This window comes from Octodon degus, unplaced genomic scaffold (assembly GCF_000260255.1).
Source record: "Octodon degus isolate 3935 unplaced genomic scaffold, OctDeg1.0 scaffold00145, whole genome shotgun sequence".
Classification (NCBI taxonomy): domain Eukaryota; kingdom Metazoa; phylum Chordata; class Mammalia; order Rodentia; family Octodontidae; genus Octodon; species Octodon degus.
Window position 1 is genome coordinate 4,305,011 of NW_004524721.1, and position 26,003 is coordinate 4,331,013.

General features: G+C 39.1%; 1 protein-coding gene across 1 annotated transcript in view; it reads right to left on the bottom strand.

The window, feature by feature from the left end:
- The window catches only part of Myo3a (myosin IIIA), a 180,483-nt gene that overhangs the window by 41,577 nt on the left and 112,903 nt on the right, over nt 1-26,003 (bottom strand). Inside the window, 3 exon segments of the mRNA XM_004641883.1 lie at nt 6,092-6,233; nt 9,880-10,090; nt 13,987-14,113. Coding sequence (XP_004641940.1) covers nt 6,092-6,233; nt 9,880-10,090; nt 13,987-14,113 — 480 coding nt within the window.

Sequence of the window (26,003 nt, forward strand, 5' to 3'; positions counted from 1 at the left end):
TTTCTTTCTTTCTTTCTTTCTTTCTTTCTTTCTTTCTTTCTCTCTCTCTCTCTCTCTCTCTCTCTCTCTCTCTCTCTCTCTCTCTCTCTCTCTTTTTTGTGGAACTGGGGATTGAACTCAGGCCCTTGCACTTGCCAGGGAAGCGCTTATTCTACTAATCCATCTGCCCAGCCCCAAACAAACTTTTTCTTCTCTGTGTTCAGATTTTCTCAAATTTATTTTTTATTTTGTATGTTTGTAGTACATAATGACCACAATCCTCATGGGAAGTTGGTACCGGCACATGACACATGTCAATTTATTATTCTCTCCCTTAATCTCACGATGGCCTATCTATTTGCAAAAGATCAATCTGTCCCCCGACCCTTTTTGTGTGCATGGTCTCACTATGTTGAACTAGTAGTGATCCTCCTGTTTTCAGCCTCCCCAGAGCTGGGATTACCATGCCCAGACTTGGTTACCAGCTCAGTGTGCCCAGGAGTGGGGCCAGTGCAGCATGTGGTGTCAGGAATGGAACCCAGGCCCCTGTGCTTGCCTAAGCAGGTGCTTAGTCCGCTGAGCTATCTCGCTGGCCCTCCTCCCTATTTCTTTATATACATCATTTTTTTTTTTTTTTTTTTGGCCAGCTCAGCCTGCCCTGAGGGTGGGGCTGGTGCAGCATGCAGTGCCAGGGATTGAAATGTGGCTGTGGTCCCTCGTGCCTGCCTAAACTTGCCTAAGCAGGAGCTTTAGACTGCTCAGATATCTCGCTGGCTCCAGTATCCATTTTTCTTATGCTGTTTATTTATATTTTGGATTTCTCATATAAGAGAAGCTATACAATATTTAAGCTTGTTCATCTGTGGTGATTAATTAATTGACTAATTGTCAACTTGAGTGGGGAATGCTCAGATGAAATGAGTTATCATGGTTCTGGGCATGGAGAACCCACTGGAAGTAGGATCATTGTCAGAACAGTATAAAATGAGAACAGGAGGGAAGGATTTTAGCTGACATTCCTAGGAAGAACTCTGGTCTTGCCCTGGGCATCCTCTCCTGGCTTTCAGAACAGATTCTGCAGCTTTTAGCACTGGCCTCTCCACCTCTGCTGCAGCCTCTTTAGCATCTAGCACTGATGCTTCTACCACAAATCCTTTGGCCTCTTGCTGTGGACTCCTACAGGACATCGCCAGGGCCCTAGCCTTCATCTGGGCCCTGCAGATCTTAACACAGACAGATCTTCTATATGTGACTCTGTGTGGGGCCACTGTACGTCAATTTTGTAATTTTCTGTATCCTGCATTGAATTTGATTCAGAGAATGTACAGTCTTTTGAGGAGTCTTGCCCAGTCCCGGAAGCTATTTTAAGCCCTAATACAGCATTGATTCATTTCACTTAACTTTATGGTCTCAAGGTACATCCATTTTCCTATGAAGGACTCAAGTTTTTCCTTCTTTATGGCAAGGTAGTACTCCATTGTATATAAATACCAGATTATCTTTAGCTGTTAATCTATTGATGGACAAATAGGATGTTTCCAAGATTTAGTTATTGTCAATTATGCTGCTATAAACATGGGTATGTATGTGTTACTGTAATATGTTTTAAACTTTGTCGATCCTGTTAGTTTTTGTATTAATGTCAGTGGAGAGTCTCAGGAAATGTTATGATTAAGCCAGGATGACACTAGTCATTGAATCAGTATATGATAAATAATGCCATGATAAATTATTGTGGGCAATTCCTAAAGAAATATCTATGTTTTATTTTACAAAGATTTTGTTGAACTTTGGAGCACTGAGTTTGAGGATACTGCTCTCTATAATAACTTTCTTCTTCAGAAAAGAATAACTACAACACATTTCAAAATGAAAACCTCAGTCTGTTAACTTGTAGTACACGATATCTAGCCTTGAAACTCTTCAAAATTTATATAGGATTTTATAAGTTTATGTTCTATTGAGAGGTATCAGTTTAGAATAAGATATTTGGATTAGGAATTCAGAAATGCAATATTCCTGGATATCTTTTACCTTATTTCTTCCTTAATATTGTGTTCAAATTTTTGCCAAAATTTATTTTATGTTGCGAATATATGCTTTCACTTCACACGTACAAAACTATAGCAATTGTATGGATTTATGATGTTAGGTGTTTATTTCATTGAAATTTTATCAGAAATTTTAAAATGTAAAATATGATCAAAATAAGTGCCACGAATCTTCACATTACATTGAAGAATGCTGCTCTGGCCTGTCTCTGTCTGTCTCTGTCTCTGTCTCTGTCTCTGTCTCTGTCTCTGTCTCTGTCTGTCTGTCTCTGTCTCCCTGTCTCCCTCTGTCTCTCTCCCTCTCCTTCCTTTCTTTCTTTCCAAGGCCAAAGCTCTGCCACTGAGCCATATCCCAGCCCAAGCTTCATCAACGAAAGAGAAACAGATTATGTGAGCAGCATGAATGCTAAGCAGGCGCTCAGGCCATGGAAAAGGAGAGGCTGTGCTACAGGAAGTTGAAGTTATGCTCCTGTTAGGAGCGGCTGCAAGGCTCTGAGTGTATTTAGTTATCTGGAAATTAACTTCTATATTCAGTGCATGAGAAGCATAAGGAATATTTTGATGTGAGGTCAAAGGATAACCAAACACTTGGCTGCATGTTTAAAAGTGAAGATTTGTTATATTAAGGAATTCTAAATGTTTTGGCTTAAAGAAAGTGCCTTTGATAAACCTTTTATTAGAGAGCTAAAAGAAGACGAATCTTATCATCACAGTACACATGTTACTTAGTAGGAAAGAAATTAGGACATAACATCTAGAAGTTTGCACTTTAGGACACAAGTTGAAGATATTTATCAGAGGTTTATCTTTAATTGCCCAGTCTTTAATCAGGTGACTGATTCTTGTTACCCTTAATGTTGTAAAAGGTGAAAACAGGGGCCGGGAGATGGCTCAGTAGAATAAGCGTTTGCCTGGCAAGCACAAGGGCCTGAGTTCAATCCCCGGTTCCACCAAAAAAAAAAAAAAAAAAAAAAAAAAAAAAAAAAGTGAAAACACAGGTATTGGGTATTGAATGAATTTCTGTTCTTGGTAATTGTCACAAATTATGTGTTGGCGCTCACATTCAAACTCTCAAAAGCTTTAAACTTTAGGGTGTGAGAATGTATCTCTGTGAGATGTAGCCATTTTTATGTCCCGTGAGGTTGTAGGCCACTTCCTACTGACTGCCATAATGGCTCTCCTAAACTCAGAAGCCCTCAGCTACGTCAACCCTGAGGTTACGCTTGACCAAAAGAAGCGTGACCATGACCTTAATTGATGATTTCTCTTTCATTTACATAAATTAAGTGTACTTTTAACTGTGATAATTTATGTATTAGGTTAGAGTAAGCATTTCTTAATTACATTTCCTGCCATCACAGGAAAGTAACAAAGTGAAAGGAAAAAAAAATGTGTAACCATATATTAAAACTGAGCCAATGGGGGCCAGCAGGATAGCTCAGTGGACTAAACAGCCTGCTTAGGCAAGCTTAGGCAAGCACAGGATCTGTGGTTTGATTTCTGGCATCACATGCCACACCAGCCCTGTCCCCAGGGTGGGCTGAGCAGGCCAGAGTCCGGGTGTAGTGGCATACACCTGCAGTCCTAATGCTGGGGAGGCGGAAAATGGGAGGATTACTGTGAGTCCGAGGTACATAGTGAGACTCTATAACAACCAAATACATTAAAAACAAACAACAAAATTAAAAAAAAAAAAGCTGAGCGAATCACTGAATAATCCTGTATCCACCACATTGCGTGCTCATTATCCGGATCCATGTTTGGTACAATGTCTAGAAAGGTACCAGAAAAGATTAGGAATGCCTTGAGTCTGTCAGAGTGCTTTGTATAATCTTGGACTTTAGTTGAAGTTTTAATCATATTGGGGGAAACTTTGAGTTGTTTTGTTTAGAAAGCTTCTTAAGTTTTTTGTTTGTTTTTTGGTGCCAGAGATCGAACTCAGGACTTTGTGCTTGCCAGGCAGTTGTGTATGCTGCTGAGCCATCTCCCTGGTCCCTTTCAAGGATATTATGAAGGACCTTAAAGAATAGTTTCTGTACCAAGACCAAAAACAAAGGTAGAACATCAGGATTATGAATGAAATTAAAATCCACTAAAGTGATTTAAAAAATATTATATTCTATAAAAAGCAAATAACAATAATCATTGACAAATCTATACATTGGTTTAAGGTTAGTTGCAATAAAATTTAGATTCTAATCTCATCCAGAAAATAGAGTTTTACCCCTGCAAGCCATTAATTTACCAGGTGGTAGATACATGAGGATGTACCTGGGTCTAAAAAGTAGGCCAACAGATCTATATCAAAAAGCCCAAACCAAAGCAAGCATATTTAGTTCAGTCTCTAGTTTCAATGGTTTCTATAAATATTCTGAGTTATCTAATTAAGAGAGATGCCATTAAATCAATTCATATTCATTGAGCACTTACATGTCAGCCTCTGAAAAATACAAAAAGAATTAAGACATGATACTGGATATAAAGGAACTCATGGACTAATGAGAAAGGCATACTAGTGACTGGTGAAACTAGGGCCATTCTATAGTGGAGACTTTCGGAGCCAGAGCTCTGTGATCAACACAACCAGGTGGGGCAGAAGTCGCTAAGTGCAGTGAGTGTTGCCCATGCTGCCAAGGAGCTTGACCACGAGGGACAGGAAGACAGGTCATGGCCACAGAGGAGCAAGGAAGAGTTTTGTGGTTTCTGTTTTTTCTTTGTTTTTAAGGTTTTAAAGAGATTTCATTATATATTGAGCCTATTTGAAGGATGCCAACAGAGAGGCAGAGGAGGAGACCAAAAGGAGAGGGAGAGAAAGAATGAATACGTGACAGCCTAAATTTTGATGTAGGTAAGACAGAGCTGGAAAAACAGATATCAAGGCTCAAATTTATAAGCTTTTGTTTAAAAAAAATGTATTTGGTTCTTACAGGGTCTCACTATGCAGCTCAGACTCATAGTGATCCTCCTGTTTTTCAGCCTACCCAGAGCTGGGATTACAGGCATGTGCCACCACACCCAGGCTCTGGTGTGCTCAGCCACCCTGGGGGCATGGCTGGCACAGCATGTGGTGCCAGAGGATCAAACTGTGGTCCCTGTGCTTGCCTAAACTTGCCTAAGAAGGTGCTTTATTCTGCTGAGCTATCTTACTGACCCCGTTTTGGTTTAGGACATGTCAAAATCTAAATGTCTTCTTTTATGACCACCATTTTAAAAATGTAATTTCAAAACAAATTCTCTGTAAGCCTAAATATTTTATTTTATTTTTATTTTTTATTTTTTGGTGGAACCAGGGATTGAACTCAGGCCCTTGCACTTGCCAGGCAAGTGCTTATTCTACTGAGGCATCTCCCCAGCCCTAAGCCTTAATATTTCAAATAAAAAGAGGCTCATGCACCTCTAACTTACCTAAATTTAAATTTAAACATTAGTTACAATCCATAAACATGAAGCAAAATCATGTAAATTGGAGACAAATGACATACTGAATATTAAATGTGCCCCTTTTACTACAATAATTTAATCTTTGACAGTTTTGCCAAATGCAATTCAAGTAAGTCTTCTTTTTCTCTGCAGAAGAATATTTTTGAAGCTGAATCATAAATTACACATTGTACTCTGACAAAATTGCTGCTTCATGGCATTTGCATCAACCCATTATCTTGTGTTCTGTTGCCTAGCTACTAGAATTCTGAGGTTTAATGCATTTTAGATGTATGTTGAAATTCCAAACAGAATTCCAGCTATGCATTCTACAGAAAGAGATACTGTTAGACACATCTGTTTACTTACATTTTCAGAGAAAATTTCTCTGTTTGCAAGAGTTTAGGCATGTGAGGTTTCGGTGAATAGCATAATGATTTTCACCTAGAGAATTTTAACCTCACATATCAAGTTGTATGAAGTTCATATTACACTTTTTGTTTGTACTGCTGACATGGAGAAAAGACAGGTTTTTTTCATCATCTTTTTAAATGCTGAAAGCTTGAAACCTATGGTTTTGGTTCTGCTTCATTTGTGTAATCACGCATACATGCACCTTTAGAGTAAGTACCTTGACTTACCTGTTCCCATGCAAACACATGTTGATTAAAATAATACTGAATTTGCTCATTTGCAATGTTAATGCACAGCTGCTCAAAGGAATTTTTTTTGAAATTTTCAAAGCCAAATATATCAAGAATGCCAATGCTCAGCTCATCACCACTCCCACTGGAAGAACAAAAGTGGTATTCTTTTCAGTTATAGTTTATTTTCTTAGGAGCTATGGCAAAGTATCTCAGAGCTCCTACATGCGACTGAGCTAAGAAACTACTACCAGAACACACACTTCAAGTAAAACTGTTGTTTTTTTTGTCTCTTTTTTAATACCAGAAATTGAACACAGGACCTTAGGCATCTTAGGTAATTCTATTAAGGAGTATATTTAGTCTTTCACTTTAGGAAAACAATTTAAAATCTTATTGAAAAGATCTTATTTGAAGAATCATCATTTATCTTTGGATTATCTGCTTTTTAAAAGTCCAGAACAAATGGTGATCTGGAGAAAGATATAAATATATGGGATTTATTTTACAATTAAATACATTCAAGTACAATTAAATACAATGGCATTTCACAATGAAGTATTGCAAGTGCACTTTTCTGTTTGGTCACAAAGTTCACTCTTCTAAGAAATGCGCACACTCAAAATTATTGTTATGTGCATTTATAAAGGATAGGACAAAAAAGTTCTTAAAAGATGTGGTGGGAGGGTCAAAGGAAAAACCAGGTGAGGATTTCTGACAGTTCCCATTTTAAACAGTAGTTGAGGCAAGATGTCTAGTTAAGATTCATGTTGGTTTAGGGAAACTTACTCTGCTTTTTCAGTACCTTGGCCCATAAGATCTTATAAAGTATTTAATTACTGTTTAAAAACATCTTAGGTGTGACAGGGAGCTTTGAGATAACTGAGTTCAGGAAATCTGTTACTGGCCTTCAAAGGATCTGGAATCGCAACTCTGTGCAATAATTTGTTAAGTATGTACAAATGTGTCCATGTTTTTATTTTGGAATAAAGCTTTTTAACAGGTTCTTAAAAGGCTTTAACACTTGAAGATGCGAATTTGTCATTTGGTGGAGTTATTTGACAGCAGATGAGAGAAAGACCCAGAAAAATGCAGCCACTTACCTAGCCTCACACAAGTGAGTGGGAAGCCTGGCATGTGGCACAGGCTTTCCAGAATCTCAGTGTAAATCTAGACAGAATCAAACAAGGCTACTTAAGTTTAAAGCTATTTTTTAAAAACTTGCTGTAAAAAAATTCTTTAAAAATCTATAGGCTATTATAGGATTTCAGATCAACTCGCCGGGCAGGCAGCACCCAGTGCAAAGCATGCAGATGATAATTAAAAGGTCAGGTCAGGCTTTCACAGAGAGTAAATTGGTCAAGCAATGGCCGTGACTTATCCACATGGCTGACACTGACAAAGGATCTACAAACTGCAGCACAGGGTTTCAGGATAAATCCTGAGGGAATCTGATTGACCTTATCAGATCCAAAAGCTATATTTCTTGTATAATAGGTCTTTTTTTTGAGGGTTTTTAATTTTTATTTATTTTTTTCCCATAATTTTATTGAGAAACAAATAGCAATGGGACAGTTTCAAATCAAATTGGTAGGACAGTTCCAATGATTAACACATTGCATACTGTCTTCCTAGTGGTTATTTGTTGTACAAGATGCAGACATGATATCCTATTTATAAACACTATTAGAACAAATCCCTCTATTCACTGAATTAAGAGATTGTAACTATATATCTATCCTAACCATTTTTTTATTGAGAAGTAAATATGAATGAGAGTTTCACAGCTGATTAATAGGACCATTTTGATAATCAATACACTGTACATTGTTATCTTCTTAGTGGTTATCCATAGTACAAAAAGCAGACAGGATATTCTGTCCAAACACTGTTAGTACACCTCTTTCTTCTCATTGAATTAAGCGAAAGTAGCTGTAAATTTATCCTATTTTATATATATAAATACAAAATGATCTTTTCTTTGTATCCTTTTTTTTTTTTTTTTCCTGTCAGAGGTGAATATTCTATTGGCATCTATATACTGTAGGTGTTTGAATTCAACTAAACAATCTAACACTGTCTAGCAGTCTATAATATTAGTGGGTTAACCTGAAAAGTTATTGACTTGAGCCTTTTACAGCTCATCGTATTAATATGGATTTACTTTATATACCTCATTTTTATACTTTTCTACTGGATGGTTAAGACCAAGATATAGCAAGACCTATATAACAAGAAATGTAACATTTGCATCTGATTATAGGTCTTGCCTTATCTTGGTCTTAACCATCCAGCAGAAAAGTATGAAAACGAAGTATAAAAAGTAAAGCCATATTAATATGCTGAGCTGTAAAAGACTCAAGTCAACAACTTCTGACATTGCCAGTCTTATGGAAAACCCACTATTATTCTTGGACTACTGGACTATATTGGAATATTTTGCTGAATTCATATACCTACAATATTTAAATGACACTGTAATACCCTTCTCTGACAAAACTAAACAAAAAAGGGGGATACAAATGAACAACCATGTTGTATCTGTATATTCAAAATAGGATAGATATACAGCTACATTCTCTTAATTCAATGGTAGAAAGATTTGTTTTAATAGTATTTATGGACAGGATAACATGTCTGTATCTTGTATAATGAATAACCACTAAGACAACAATATGCAATGTATTAATTATTGAAACTGTCCTAGTAATCAGTTTTGAAATTGTCTCACTGCTCTTTGTTTCTTAATAAAATTATTTTTAAAAGGTCAGATCAAATCTTTATCTTGCCTACAGTATATGAAATATATACTTGTTGAAAAAGTTTGAATTTTTCTATTTTCATATAAATATGTAGAGATGGCCACACATGAACATACAAATCGTTTTGACTGTTTTGGTCATAATGGGCCAACTGGGTTGTGATTTGTAAACTTCAGTAGGTAGATAATAAAGCAATTTTGAGGGGCACATTAAGAAAAGGAGAGGAATAATGGGTAACTTCTTAGATGGTTTGATGGGGAAATGTTATGGTGTGGGATGTATTTTAATGGAAAAATAATAGCTGCATGCTTGAAATGTGCATAAAATCATCTTTTATGCTTAGCAGGTGTGAATAGGGTGATCTAAAGGCAAGCATCCATCTTGCTTTTCCACACACAACATCTCTAAAACTCATAAAATTTATGGCAGAACAAACTTTTAATATAGATGCAAAGACTTATATCTAGGTACAGTCCAGACAGCGACTACTGCTGTGGAGGCCATCGTCCTCAGGGCACACATCCTCTGTACCCATACCCCAGCCTCATCTGTCACTTCGATACCATTTCTGTGCCGCACTTCACGGCCAGTCATAACGCCTACCCTCAGGAGGCTTGCAGTGAGCATTCAACTATGAAAAGGAAGTTTTTCCTTATCTTCAAGATTTAATTTAAACCCTTGAAACAAAAAATAAAGACTGCTGAATTGATATTTTACACAAGTAAAAAATCGTTAGAGTTTATGGATACTTTCTAATTAAAATAATACAATGACGGTAAGATACCACCTTTAAAAAAATCACTTTCCATTGTGGTTATTCTTATTGGTACAGCTTTTATGTTGCAGCAATTAAAATTTTCTCCAGTTATGTGGCATATGATGTGGTAAGAAATTATGTATATTAACTGAAATGTAACATTGACAAATTATACCAATTGAAAACATCTTCAAAGGGACTCACATAAATAAAAAAATATAAAATCACTTGACATTTAGGAGAAAAGTTTGTATGAAAAACTTTACCTTGGTGATGTGTCAGTCTTCAATAAACTGTTAATGCAACTGACTATCCAACTAAAGAGACGCCCATATAGAGTTTTGGCCATCGCATCTCTGACATCAGTAGCTTTGTCTACGGTGTTGGGCCGTATGATAGTCTCTCCTCTCGTGACCACACAGTGGGAGGTAAGAGCTTCCTGTAACTCATCTGCCTGAATGCAAAGCAGGGAAGCAGCTGCAAAATCAACGGATGAATGGTGAGAAGAAATCAGGGCAATGAGATCACTTCCAAAAAGTGAAAATGTTTTAATTCACTTCCTTCAGATGACATGAGATGAATATGTGAAGATTCTATAATGTAAAAATAAGTTGCTATTCAACATTAGTTTTGCGTTTCCTTCTAATTGTTTTTCCTCTCCTTTTCACCACTGGTTCATCTATGCTTGCTGCAAAACACGACATAACCCAAAGAAAACTGGCTGGCACCATGAAACAGCTGCACCAGACAGCAGTTGTTTATGTGATGTCAACATAATTTCACTGAAGTGACTAAGTAATTTCACAGCATAAGCCAGGATCATACCTGGAATCTCAGCACTGTGGGAGGCTGAGGCAAGAGGGTCACAAGTGTGAATCCAGCCCTGGAAGTTCAGAAAGTCTTGTCTCAGAAAGTAAAAACGGTCTGGGAATGAAGCTCAGTGTGAAGGTCCTAGGTTCAATCCCTACTACCAAGTTTAAAAAATGATGATTATATTTGGAATAATTTTGAGACCATTACTGTATAATTATTTTCAAACTGTAGAAATTAATAAGAAGTTGGCAGATTATACCACACAAGCTGGTCTGAACTACCTTCTGCAATGTACAATTTAGAGAGAATAAAGGTACCTCAACGTTCATGGGCCTCTTATCATACTTCTTTTTTTAAATTTTATGTTTTTGGTACAGAGTCTCACTATGCAGCTCAAACTTGTAGTGATCCACCTATCTCAGCCTCCCCAGCACTGGGAGTCGAGGAGTGCATCACCACGCCCAGCCTTGGTGGGTGGCATGCCCAGGGCAGGGCCTGAATGGCATGTGGGACCGTGGGCGGGTTCCACTTGTGTCCTTATGCTTGCCAGGCAGGTGCCTAGACTGCTGAGCTGTCTCCCCACCCCTTTATCATACTTCTTTTAGTTCCATATTTTAATCACTAAGTTTTGATAAAGCTTGATATCTGAATGAATATTTGCTTAACATTTACCAATAATCCAATAAGAAGGATTTAAAATTCATAATGCTTTAACTCAGTTAAAGCATTATGAATTTTTGGGTGTAATAAGCATCTCTAACCAAAACTGCATGACAGGTAAGTTTTGAGCTCAGTAGTTTTAAAAACATTTTCAAAAGTTTGAATTTATTTTTAGACATTTTGACAAGATATTTTCTGGCTATGTAGCTAAAGTTGTTGATTTAACATTAAAACATTTTCTTCACATTGTAGAAGTAATAATATGCTTATTACAAAAATTTTATCTTTAAAGTTAACATTCATTTCTTTCATTCCAGGCATGTTTATTGCTATTACTTACTCTGCATGAAAACTACCTTAATATTTTAAGTACTTCTCACTTTGTTGAATGTTGTTTTAATCATTTTAATTTGTTGCATATTCTAACATATTATATCAATAATTTAAAATGTTTTTATATATTGAGGTTGTTTCCAAAGGTTCACGGTAAAAAATATGAGGGTATATAATTTTGGCATAAAAGATCACCTGAATTCAGCAACTTTTTCATAAACTAATTAACTTTTCTTCAAAAACTGAACTAATCATACTCCTCTCAGCCAAACAAAAGGTTAAAAATTTTAATACATGGATCATGAATTTTAATCATGGATACTACAAATTATTTTTGAAAATATCCAATCTGACAGGAAACACATCTTTGTGTTTTTAATTATACAAAGTAAAGCTGAGTATTATTTCTTTTTCTTTTCTTTTTTTCTTTTTTGGCAGAACAGGGGATTGAACTCAGGCCCTTGCGCTTGCCAGGCAAGCACTTATTCTACTAAACTATTTCCCTGGTTCCTGAATATTTTTTCTTTTCTTCTTTTTATTTGTGATTTATGGTCTTTACTTTGTAAATTGCCTTGTTGCATTTATGAGCTCACCTTTTCCTAATCAGTTTATATGACTGCCTTAGAGTTTAAAGGGAAGTTTTTATATTTGCAAACGTTTTTTCTCATTTTCATTTGCATTCAAACAATTTATGTTTTCTTTACGTACTATATGAGAGTTTAATTTCTATGTAGTCGAATACCTAGAGAAGGAAAGGAAAATGATAATGAAGAATGAAAGGAAGGAAGGGAGTGGAGGAGAAAAAAGGAGGAAGAAGAGAAGGCAGGAGGAAAAAGAGGGAGACTGAGAGCTTGTTAAGGAGTTGCTGGATTAACCATGGAGAATGAGATGAAAAGATCAATGCAGAACGAACAATTGAGAGATTCCTTAGTTGAAGGAAGAGGAGATACTGCCTTGGCCAAGAATGGTAAAGATGAACATACAGAGAAATGGAAGAGTTGAGGGATATATACAAGATAGAACAAACAGAACTAGTTCCTGAATGAAATAATGCACTTATAAAAACCACTTGGGGATGTGGCTTTGCTTTGGAAATAATTCCTTCTAACTTTAATTATAAATCATTTTAATCTAAATTAATAAAATTTATTTTCCCAAAGTGGCTATTCCAGAAAGTATCATAATTATACTCACATTAACTTTTCAGCGACTATATGACTCTCTTGTTATATAGAAATAGATGCATTGAAATAATCCTGGAGTTTTGTTGTTTGCAGGTCTACTCGTATTTACAACTGTTGGTGTTGACCTTAAATGTCTCCCAAAGGTTCATATATGAGACATTTGATCCCCACCCTGCAGAGCTACTGGGAGGTGGTGGAGGCCGTAGGTGGTTGTGCGTAGGGATGGAAGTAGAGTCACTGTGTATGTGCCCTTGAAGAGGGCATTGGCACCTATCCCTATCCTCGCTGTATCTTTGCTTCCTGGCCCCCACAGGTGAGCAGCTTGGCATCACCACCCATTCTCTGCCATGATGGAGTCTTTGCCTAGGCTCCAAAGCAAGGGAACGAGGCACAAGTGAACACAGCCTGAAAATGCTGAAGTCACAGTCCAAATAAACCTTTTCTCTGCTTAGGTTGACTTACCTTAGGGACAAACTAACACCACTGCATCTCGTTCTGTGATATCTCTTCTAATTATGGTGAGAAATTGCCAAAGTTATCTGGTTGTTCCTTTCACTTACAATAACCTGATGTCTTGTGTGCCACTGAAATGATCTCATATATGTTAGTGGAAAATGACAGAGCTCTTAGGAACAACAAATCTGGTCTGGGAATGTTCAGCATTTGGTTTTCTGATATTACCCTAAAGCCTCTCATTCTGTTCTTGAGTAAATATGATTCAGGAAAAAAAACTATATGCATAAAAATTTGTATCATGATTCCTTAGGCTATGAATAAGATAACAAATATAGAATTATGAAAAAATATGCAAATATAAAAATAACAAGGCATAAAAAATCTATTCTTCTGGAAGATATCAGTAAGAGTCCTTAAATTATTTGGAATAATTTGTCAAATTCTGTTAAGAGAAAACCTGATTTGAAGTAATAACCTGATATGCTTTTCATGTTTAGAAAATGACAAAACATCTAATTAATCCAGGACAAATGGGTGTACAAAATTCATCCAGTAAGAAAATATACAAGTTTTATTACTTTTCAAATGATTTATGTTCTAAATCTGTAGGTTAAACATTTTCATTCTTTCCCCCATCAGTTAGTTATGTTTTATCTATCTTTCCTGGGTTTTCACATTAAAATGTAAATAACTACTAACAGTCATAAAGGCTAAGTCTTCAGAAATGTTTTCTAAAGTAATCAGTTCATACTCATTAAAATCTGTTTTCAAGTAATGGACTTCTAAAATTTCATTTTACACAAATTGAATCTGAGGACCTTTTTCAGGATTCTATATGAGTATAATTGCTTGAAATTATCCTTATGGGACACTTAAGGTATAAGACTTGAAAGAGTTTAGTTTTGAATGGAAGATCATACAACTTACAATTCTCCAGAGCCACATGATTATAAATGTAGCTCTTGTCAATCTGGTGTTCAGTCGCCACAGAAGAAAATTCAATGTTTCCGACATTCAAGATGGCGGCAAGTATACTGTATACACTTCCCAGTTGCTGAAACACACCACAGAAACATGAGCATCGTTCTCCTCTCGAGTGTACAAGGTGGTGACCACTGCTGGGGACAGGTAGGGAAGAAGTCTTCTGCTCTACGATGGTCAGTCCTCACACTACAATGTCAGACTAAGCTAGCCAAGTAGCAAAGGCCCTGCAGTGGCTATTTTAATGTTAGAGATGAGTGTGGTGCCTATTACCCAGTAAATGCTTCAAAATCTTTTATAAATGCAAATTTGAATAGAATGTGGAAATAAAGAGCTGTCCTGGGGGAAATAGAAGTGTCTCACTCATTGGATCATCAGAAAATCTACCCATGTCAGACTTCAAAATCTAATGTGGGTGTTACCATATTAAGGCTATCTTAAAAGTGAGGTTATGTGTGTAGATGAAGGAGAGTTAAAAAAGAAAAATCAAAAGATCCCAACACCCAAACATAAGGATACATATGGCTTAAGTATATGTTTGAGAACTATGGACTATAGCTTAGAGTTTACAGCAGTTATTACTATACCAACATAAATTCCAAGGACTGGGGAGATAGCTCAGCAGCATAATAGCCTGCCTGACAAGCACAAGGTCCTGAGTTCAGTCCCCAGTACTAACAGAAGACATAAGTTCCAAAGTTAAAAACATTCTTCTTGAAGGAACTGGAGGCACTTGCTAAGGAATCTATGGCAATTTTAGGTGGTATTTCACATCTATGTTCATGGTGCAGAGAGGAACAAGAAAGAGATAAAATGCTTTAGTTTCAAGTTTCTTCCTGTATTGTAACCCAGATCCTGTACTTAATAAAATGATTATTTCGTCCACTTCAATATTCAACATTGAGGGAAGAGCAGGATAAGAAAAAAAACCTCTTCAGGGATATTTACAAATATTTAATTATAAATAATATATTATATATATGTAATCAATACATAAATATTTTAAATAAATATTTAAAAATAAACATTTTCATGGCTATCTAGTCATTTATCCAGTGGAATTTAGTAGCAAATGAAATAAAGACTCTCTTTTCCTTAGTGTGTTTAGAAGGTGAGGAGACAATGATAAATAAGCAAATAGGTAAACAGGGCACTTCTGAAAACAAATAACAAAGGTTGTGAAGAAAACAAAACAGAGAGGGATAATGATGGTGGCTGGGAAGGGCAGGAAGGGCTGCTTCATTTGAATAGGCCTAGGAAGGCTGTTCTCTGAGGAGGCAGCCTGAAGCTGAGGCCTGAAGGTCAGGGGAGAGCTGGCTGTGGGAAAAAGTGATGGAGGTAGAGGCAACAGTGAGAGCCATGGCCTCCTTTGGGAGAGGAAGCTGCTCCACATGGGCTGGAGAAGACTGGTGAGGTAAAGGTTTGACAGGTGAGCACAGGCAAGACCCAGGCTGTCTGGGGTGTGGATCTTACCACAAAAATTACCATAAAAAGCCACCAGCAATTTCAAAGCAGAAGAGACCTTCTATTACATTTGAACATGGTAAGTCTGTCGAGGAACGGAACTGAATGAACTGAAATATTCAGAGGCTTTGCTTGGGGTGGGACACCATGTGTCTTGGCTTTAGAGCAGGAAATGACTAAGATGGAAAGGCAAAAGTAGACTTGGAGTACAATGTGAAAGCAGAATAATAACTAGGCTGACAGACAGGATGTGAATCATTTTTCCAAGAAAATTCTCTTAGTAAGGAATCACCATCTGTAATATGCATAAATTGCAATGAAATGACCAGCATGAGCTTCCACTGTATTCAGATGGAGAAATTAATACAATATCTGATATTTTGCTGTCTTTTTTTGGTTAAGAAAACTTTAGGCCTTATTGGTAGGTAATCTACATCAGTAATATACTTTTTGGGGCCGGGGAGATGGCTCAGTAAAATAAGCGCTTGCCTGACAAGCGCAAGGGCCTGAGTTCAATCCCTGGTTCCACCAAAAAAAAAAAAAAAAAAGTAAAAAAAGTAATATACTTTTCTGTAAGTTGTTGAAAACTGTGTTCTCTAAAAACTTTGTGTGTTTGTCAGCTACATATTAGAAAGGTTATTTCTAAAAAAAAAAGCTTCTACAGTTGTATTTTTGACAGAATTTAGAGATTCATTACACTGAATCATTTGCTGAGTCAATGGACACTTAATTCCTGTTTCATGGTTTAATTCTGATTGTACAGTTTTTCTAGGCTGTGGGGCTCTCCTTGACATTCTATAATTCTTTAGTCCTCTGGACTAAAGCTGGAGGCTTAAAACTCAGAAAACCAGTGCCCTGGCATGGTGACCTGCAGCTAGACTGAGGGAACAGGCTCAGTCTTGATGGGGAGCGGCTGAGTTATTATAGCAGAAAGACTCATCATCTTTGTAGCTGATCATCACCAAAGAGCCCAAAGTAATGTTGTGTTTGGTGGTTAACCCTAAGGAAAAGACTTTTGCTTTACACCTATGAAGTCACCAGCTCATGGAGCAATCTAACAACTTCCATGGAGTTCGAGTGAGGCCTGAATTCTGGCTCCCAGCTCATAGACTGCACCAACGCTCCCCACTGAGGAAGGACAGTGGTGTGCAGGTAAGGGTGCTCTCCAAGTGTTCTCTGGATCTGGAAAACATTTGTAGCTTATTCTACAAATACCACCTCCTGTGTTAGCTTCTCTGTACCTCAGGGCTGAAAAGTAACTGCTTCCACCATGTCTTTAAGGACAAGCTGAGTTCTAGTTTGCCAGAGAGCCAGAGTTTCATTGTTAAGATGTATCAGGCTCCAGGCTCCTCCACTGTGCTCTAAACATTTCTGATCTGCTTCATGCTTGAGTGTCATGCTGCTCTGGTATGCAGACAGCTACTGTGTGCTGCATGGTTGGGGAAGGGATATTCCTCTTCACACTGAGTTCATCTGCCCAAGGCAAAGCAATTTCATTAGATCTACTTTTTCTTCTCTGAAATTCTATTATGCTACAGTAACTACCCAAACCTCCATCCATCCATCCATCCATCCATCTATGTATTATCTCTTTACTATCAACACTATATAAAATACTATGAATATATCAATACCCAACAATAATCTCAGCACTTGAGGACCCCAGAGATTGAAGAACCAAGTAGTATAGATCATTTTATACTGTATTTCTATAATGCTCACAGTTATCTATTTTGATTTCTGTATTTTATCATACTTTTTAAAATTAATAAATTTTACTTTTAGAATACTTTACGTTAAAAGTCAGATGGACTGGAAAGTGTACAGAATTCTCATATATTCCCTATCCTCCTGAAAGCAAAATCTTAACATCATCAACATCATATGACACAGTGGCGCTTTTTTTTTTTTTTTTTTTTTTTTTTTTTTTCTGGTGTTTTTTTTTTACAATCAATAACCCTATACTACTACTCAAAGCCTACAGCTTATATTAAGGTTTACCACTGGGGTGGGACATTCGATGGGGTTTAGAAATTTGCAAAGACTGAAGTCCCCCACTGCAGCGCAGGGCAGCTCACGCGCTCTGCTAGCTTCCTCGCTCTGCTGATTTGTCTTCCCTCTGCGTCTTTTGCAACCATTAATCTTTTTATTATGTCTATACTTTTCTCTTTTCCAGGATGTCATATGGTTGGAAGCATAGTAAGTAGCTTTCTCAGGCTGGCTTCTTTCATTTGATTTGTGCTTAAGGTTCCTTCACATCTTTTCTTAGTTTGGTAGCTTATTTTCTTTTAGCACTGAATTTGTGCCACAGTTTATTTATCCACGTACCTCCTAAAGGACATCTTGGTTTATTTCAGATTTGGCGATTGGCAATTATGTGTAAGGCAACTATACAGATCTCTGTGTAGTGTTTCGGGCAGACACAAAAGTTTGATCATTCGGGCACACACCAAGGGGCACAGTAACTGGATTGTATGTTAAGAGCATGTTTAGGGCCTGGGGAGATGGCTCAGTGGAATAAGCGCTTCCCTGGCAAGTGCAAGGGCCTGAGTTCAATCCCTGGTTCTGCCAAAAAAAAAAAAAAAAAAAGAGTATGCTTTGTTTTTTCCCTTCAACCTCATTTATTCATTTTTTTCATTTTATGTATTTAGTACAGGTTCTCACTACACAGCTTGGACTTGTAGTGATCCTCCTGTTTTCAGCCTCCCCAGTGCTGGGATTACCATACCTGGACTCAGTCACCAGCTCACCACACCTCAGGGGCAGGGCTGGCATGGCATGCAGGACCTGGGATTGAACCCTGGTCCCTGTGCTTGCCAAAGCAGGTGCTTAGTCCACTGAGCTATCTGGCCAGCCCTTCTTTTCAACTTTATAAAGATGTTTATCTCCTTTAAAATACTTACCTTGTCAGATTAAAAAATTAGAGGCAGACTAGATTATGTTTTAAAACTGGATCACCCCCCTGGTTCCATTAAAAACAATGTAAATATAAGCAGTCTGAATATCTTACTGGAGAATTCACATGATACTGTAGTTTCCTGATCCTTTGACCATATCCTCGAGTTATTATTATTTTTTCTGTTTTGATCACCACCCCAGGAGTGGAGCGTGGTCGGAGCTCAGCACACAGTGGCCTGGCTATTTGGTGTGATCCGATCCTGCTCGCACTTGTGGTCCCCTCCCATCACTCCTAACATGTGACGACTGAGATTTAAGCCCTGAGATTTTGGGATTTCCATCAGCGTTTCTGCACAGGCATTTTGTACCAGTACAGGCGGGACCTGAAAGGGAACAAATTGCTATGCAAGTCCCCGATGGGAAGCAAAGTTCTGTGCAGTCTACAGAATCAGTGTTGGCAGGCATATGGAGCTACTGTGGAAAACGCCCCGGGAATTAGAGTCCAGAGAGGCAGGTCCAGCTTTCAATCAGTAAGAGCTTTCGGCAATGTGCCAACAACTTTAAAAGAAAAAAAAAAATGTTCCACTTCAAAGTAATCTTGCAAGTGGAGAATCTGTCCCACAAAGAACCTTTTAAATGTTAATCGAGATAACCAATTGGCGAGGTAATTAGGGCTTAGCTAGGGGACTGTCCACAGCCAGAGCACAGTAAAACGAATAGTTAATGCTTAATTTAGCTTTCTGTCACAGAAATAACTTTAAAAAATGGAATCATGAGCCAGAAGAGTACATTTAGTTTTGTGAGACAGCCAAGCTGCCTTCCGAGGTGCCTGTGCCCCTCTGCCTCCCACCAGCAATGCGGGAGCGTTCCTGCTGCTCCCCATGGGCACCAGCAGTTGACAGTGTCAGCACTTTGGAATCTGGCCATTTTTTTTCTCAAACAGATTTCATTGGTATATTTTATATATACATAATGATCACATTCATCATGGAGAATCTGTACTACATAACTTGATTCCTTTTTCCCCACCCACTCTCTTTAACTCCATGTCCCCTCCCCACTACAAAAACTTTGTTTCCATTTTTTCCTGAATCTGGTCATTCTAACAGGTATGTACTAGCATCTTTTTGCTATTATTTAGTCCTTCATTGTGAGAAAAATCTCATACTTATAGGACTTGGAAACTGAGGCTGCGGCTCTGTGGCCAGTTTCAGGCCATGGTTAGCACCAGGCCTGCTGCCTCCCACACGCAGCGACTGACAGTCAGGGTGACGGAGGGGCCAGCGCCTCTCCAAGTGACTGTGGAAGCCATGAGGGTGAGAAAGTGTGGGAAAGGTGACTAACATTCCATGGCTTTTCAGAAAGCAGAGCACATCTGATTCACAAGGCATGGTGTCCTAAAAGTTTCTTTATAAGTGACTTTGGGACAAGGAACACAATGCTGTTAGAAGCCCCCTTACTTTTGATGGCTTTGTTACCCTTTGATGTGTGACCTTCTTGGAGAGTAAGTGGGACATCCTGCAATTGAGCCCACTGCCACTCACATTCCAACTAAAACACTGCTCTGTGCACTACCAATGATGAACAGTACATAATTCAAGAATCACAATTGTTTCTCAACTTTTATAATACTAGCCTGAAAACAGCACCACAAAGGATAATCCTCACTGGGCTTAAATTCTGGTACTTGAGTAAAAAGCAGTTTTTAAAGAAGATGAGACTAGTGGGGTGTTATAGATGGTGAAGGGACTTGTTGAACTTTCAAGTGTGCGGGTGGCCAGTGGCTCTGGATCACTTTTATACCAAATTTAATTTCAAAGTATATGCACTTTCTGATAGTGATGTTACCAATATAATGAGTATCAAACTATTACCTTTAAATGTGGAAATGTAGAAAACAGTGGTACTTTTTAATCAAAAAGCATAAGGAGTGATTAGCATGATCAAAAAATGAAGAGGTTTGTTGGCTATGGGGTGTCAAATCCAACCACACCACACATGCACAACAACTGTGCCGAGCTGACCTTGAAAACTGGGTGGGAGCAACACACAAGTGCTGCCAAGAGGAGTATGAGATGCCCCCGGCTGCGCAGATGCAGAGGAGCCGGGTCCCCTCTGGTGGAGGAGGGGGCATGGCTGTGGGTAGAGATCCAGATCTGGGCCTTGGGCGAGGTTTCTAGGACCTTGGTTTCTAACCAGAGGGTGGGAGCAGGAAGGGATGCTACTGTTCCCGTGGGAAATGTGGTAACATCTGGAGATACTGTGGGAAGGACCAGAGGTGACAAAACTAATCAAATCTCTAGTGTCTGTCCTGGGTTGAACTGTGTCTCCCAAATTTCACATGCTGAAATCTTTAGACCCAGTATGTCAGAAGGTGATTTTATTTGGAACTAGAGTCATTGCAGGTGCAATTTGTTAAGGGTGAAGTCATCACATTACAACTATAAATAGTGTTTTCTGGGCACAGACATCTGCCTTTGAACATCAAGAACAAGTAACAGGTAAACCACCTGCCCTTAGTTTCATGTTTATGGGTCAAGATCAAGGTTACCTCTAGACTCACGAACAGTCAGCCCACATTCTTACCTTGAGGATTAGGTTCTTAACCAGACTCTCACCTGTGTCTTGGCTCTCTCTAACCACCTCCTACTGGGCTCTCAGAGGACTTTTTCTAGCAGGCAAATCAGGTCATCATCTTATGTTGCCAATTAAAACCTTCCTCTGGGCTCTCCTCAAGATAAAATTCCAGCTGACCAAGTCACACCAAAGAGGATTCTCATCTCCTTGTGCCTTGGTTTCTGTTTCTGTTTCTAGCTCCTGCTGTCACACACTCCCTGCCACCCAGGCTCCCAAGAGTTCCACATTATTTCCACACTTCAGTTTCAGCTTGTGCCATTAGTGTCTGTTCTCTGCAAACAAATTCTTTAAATTTTACGAACCAAACCCAGACTTCTCACTCTCATTGCATTGACTACATTTTACAGAAATGATGTTTGTGTACAGCATAGCTCTACTATCAGATTATAAACTTACTTAGCAGAACCAGGAATTGAACTCAGGCCTTTGCGCTTGCCAGGGAAGTGCTTATTCTACTGAGCCATCTCCCCAGTCCTATAAACTTACTTAGGACAGAAACTATGACTAATCCATACCTCTGACTTCTAGCCCAGGGCCTGGAACACAGCTAGCACTTAATAAATGCAACAAATACTTATAAAACTGATACTGATTTCTTTTGTGTCAGTCAAGTGAAATAAAATTTCCTTCATTTTCAAAAGAGAATCTTATTATTTGTCTTGGATAATATAAGACAAGTCTATAAACAGAATTTTCATTTCATTTAAGTGCCATCTCTTCTAGCCTCAGACTTTGCATCCTGAGTTAGTAGTTAGATTTTACGAGAACAACAAAACATCACCACACCAAGTTGTTTCCTTATGAAAGTCAATTAGTTCTTCTATTATGGAGAACTTGGCAGCTGGAGAAGGCCTTCTACCCCTTTCCCTGATTTTGTTTTGGGAATAGGAGTGACAGCCCACGTGAAGTGGGCTGTGTCTGAGGCAAGTGGTCCTTTTAGTGATGTAAGCTCAGGCCTTTCTGAGAGCCTGAATTTGCTCTTAAGCCTAATTGAAGCTAGATGACACAGTGGGGAAAAGAACAATGCCTGGTCCTCAAAGCAGGTGAGGATCCCCTAGGACCAGAATAACAGCCCCCAACCCTCAGTGATATGGCAGCACTAGTCTAGTCCTGAAAGAGCCACGGGCTGATTCTCCCACTGACAGAGCTCAAAGGAAGCCAGCTGTAGACTGGATGCCTGCAGAACTCACATACTGGCTAAACAGGAGCTGCAATCCACACTTGCATCTGTTAGTGTGTGAGGGCTACTGCATTCTTTTCTTAGTTGGAATTCTGCAGAACCTTAAAGCCATGATATGACACGATATGAGCAATCTGCAAAGAGTCAAGTGAAATGAAATGGTCCCACATCAGACATAAGATCACACAAAGTGAGAGTTACAAGTGATTCAGAAATTAATCATTCTCCCTTTCAATAATAAAATACTCTTAGCTCAGAGAGGTTTAGTCATTGGCCTAAGGACACACAACGAGAAACAAGCAGTCCTAAGGATGTTCATTTAGGGATCTTGACTGCTTAGCATAGGATTCTCTTTATTATACCAACTACCTTCTTGGTTTTCTCACTCAGCTGAAGCTATAATATTGATTAAATCATGACATTTTAGAACTGTTGTTTAATGATTTTGAGGGAAGCGAATAAGTTGATATCAAATTATTATTTTAAAATTATTGCTAAGGTGCTAAAAGTGACATACTTCTATCTTGATCCAAAACTATTTATTTTTTATTTTTTATGTGTTTGGTACAGGATCTCACTATGCAGCTCAGACTTGTAGTGATCTTCCTGTTTCAGCCTCCCCAGCACTGGAATTACAGGCGTGTGCCACCAAGACCGGACTCAGTGGCCAGCTTGGTGCACCCAGGGGGTGGGGCCGGCATGGCATGTGGTATTGGGATCGAACCCCACGTCCTGTGCTTGCCTAGGCAGGCACTTAGAGTGCTGAGTTATCTCCACAGCCCTCAAAACTATTTTTAAAATGAGCTAGTAGTATTTCTTGGAAGTTCAATGCTTTGTGTAATCTTACATTATGATATTATTTGATCCTAATAATTAATAATAATCCAAAGATTCTCAGACTATCCAAAGAAATGTAAGCAAAGTTAAAGCACAGAAAATGGAAATCTCATCTTAGGCAGAGGACTCTGTGCACAGAAAAACAACTGTCCTCTGCGGTGGTGTAGTGGTATGGTAAAGACGATCTCTGATGAACGGAATCATCACGCTGGTGGTCACACTGCTCAGCATTTTAAATGCTGCTGGGCATTCACAGCAAGAATATGGCTTAGGACATCATATGGTTTAGAAGTTTTAAAGTTTCCAGTTTGGGTTATTTTTAGAGAATTGCTAATTTTGATTTGCTTGTCACTCTTTTAGATTGTGCTGAATCACAAATGCCCAGGTGGGTTGTCAACCATGGAAATGTTTAAAGGAATGTCACAGTGGTGATGTTCCCATCAGTGAGGAAAAGAGGGTCATGGGAGGGAGAAACAGATTCCACTGGAGTCGCCAGAGCTGAGCCGCTGGGAGCCTGGAAGGGAGTGTGTGAGCACCATGCTGCTTCCCCGCGCGCGGAATGGGGTCTCTATCCAGCATGAATTTGCAGCTGCTACAAATAAAGGACAGATCCAACAAAGCTAGAAGGATGGTTTAAAACTTCAGGACTGGGATAAAAAGGAAATACACACCCACTTGGTTGAATCTGAACCCAGACCAGGCCCAGCTGCCCCATTCAGTCTTACAGTCTGTCTGAGATAGGCTACTACATCCTACAGGTCACTGGACTGGACTAGAACTCTCCACAAAATATACAGCAGTGGTGATGCTTAGAGCCAGAAGTACATGTTACAGACTCCTTTATCCTAAGCTATTAGGTTAGACATTCAATATTTTCTGTTGTTCCAAATTTATATATTTATTTATTTGGTACAGGGTCTTGCTATGCAGCCCAGACTCACAGTGATCCTCCTGTCTCAGCCTCTCCAGTGCTGGCATTACAAACATGCATCACCACGCCTGGTCAGTGGCCAGCACTGCGAGCCTGGGGACCCAGGGCCTGCACGACATGTGGTACCTACCGGGCATCAAACCCAGGTCCTTGTGCTTGCCAAGCAGGTGCTGAGAGCACCAAGCTATCTCCTTATCCCCTGACTGTTTAAATTTGGAACACTGAAATAAATGAGCTATATTTTTCAGTAGATGCCATGAAGCGGTTTTCATTTAACTATTACTAAACATTGCTCTACCAAGCAAGAAAAAGTAGTTGAGCCAAATATAAGCAAGACACTGCCTCCAGTAAGTGGAACTTAGAAGTAAACAAACCAATTAAAAATGATTCGTTACTTCTAAGATAGCATCCCCTGTGGGAGTAGATCTGTATGAAGCAGACCAGCTCTTCTGAGAACAAAAAGCAGAGAAAAGAACCATGAGCAATCCCAGCCTAGGGCTGGTGTACAACATCTGCCCTGATGTTGGGGGATGGCTCGAGCCAGTAAGCGTCTCCTGCCTTCTGCTGACCAGGCATCCAACAGAGCCAGCCCATAGTCCAGGGGAGCAGCTACTCCTAGGAGCACTGATCTTAGGAGACCAGGGGTAGATACTACCTTTTGCTTTATTCAGTGTTCCTCAAATGGGCCCTGTGTTAAGAGCCAGGATACTCTGGGTGCTTAAATCAGCTTGCCTCCTTAGATACAAGCTGTGGGAGGGGTGAGGACAGGGTCAGGAAGGGGTTAGGGATAGAAAGTATGACAGAAGCAGAGATGCCAGAATTTGAATTTTGGCAGGGGAATGCAACAGAGATGTAACCAGTAGTGCCCATATTATTACGGCTTAGACCCGGAATGGCCCCTGCCCCCCAACACCAAGAGTTTAGAGGTGGGGTTTTAAACAGTGAATGGGTCATGGGTAACTACTCATCAGTGGATTCACCCACTGGTGAGCTTGGCCACTGTATAGCCCATACAGTGGGAGATCGGAAGAGGCGGTCACTGAGGCCAGACGAAAAAGGTGTAGCTCCCACCCACAGTCTTCCCTTCTCATTATACTTTCACAGTCCTCCTTGTCCAACTTCAGTCATTTGGCAGAGATCACATTTCATTGCTATGGGCAAGGCCTTAAGAAGACCCTCTCCTAAGAGTGCACCCGGGACACCTAGGATGAAGGCATAAGTGTGCAAAGGGAAGGCAGGACTCCGTGTGTGTGACGCACACACACACATGCGCGCATGCACGTGGGTGGTTACCAGAGCTGAAAAAGCAGAAGAACAGCAAGAGAGAATGGTCTGAGATGCAAGCTTCACTCTATGCCAAGAATGTAAGAATGTGTATACCTAATCCTGTTAAATAACTGTGTCATAGAGCTGAAGGTTAGCCACAACCTCCTATGTTAGAAGGCAACTGCTCTCCCTCAAAGGTCCATGTGTTAAGGGAGTGGTCCCCAGGATGGCAGGCTGGGACGTGGTGGAGCATGTGGAAGGAGGGCCCAGAGAGAGATCTGTAGGCCCCTAGAGTGTGGAAACTCATCCCGTCCTGTCTCTCTTTGCTCCCTGGTTTGTGATGTCACTGGTTTTGGTCTTGCTGCGTGACATGCTGCCTTGCCACATGGCACAAAGCAAAGGAGCAAACTGTGGTCTGTAGTCATCAAAACAGTGAGTCAAAAGAAACCTGTTCTCTATATATGTTCATCATGTCATGGGTTTTATTATAGTGACAGCAAATATTTAGAGCACTGCCCTAAAGCAGGACATAAAATGATTAAATTCAATAACAGGGTATAATTTGGATGAATTTTGTAAAATTTCACTTCTGTTGGCATCTTTCCATTTTCTATGTTGCTAGATAAATTTTCTAGATATTTTGAGAAGAATTAGGTGTTTTCTTTTAGTTTAACTACTCAGTAGAGATCTGATAAGCCAAGCAATGTCAGTAAATTTCTCAAGCAGACACATTTACTGTTTAAAGCTGCA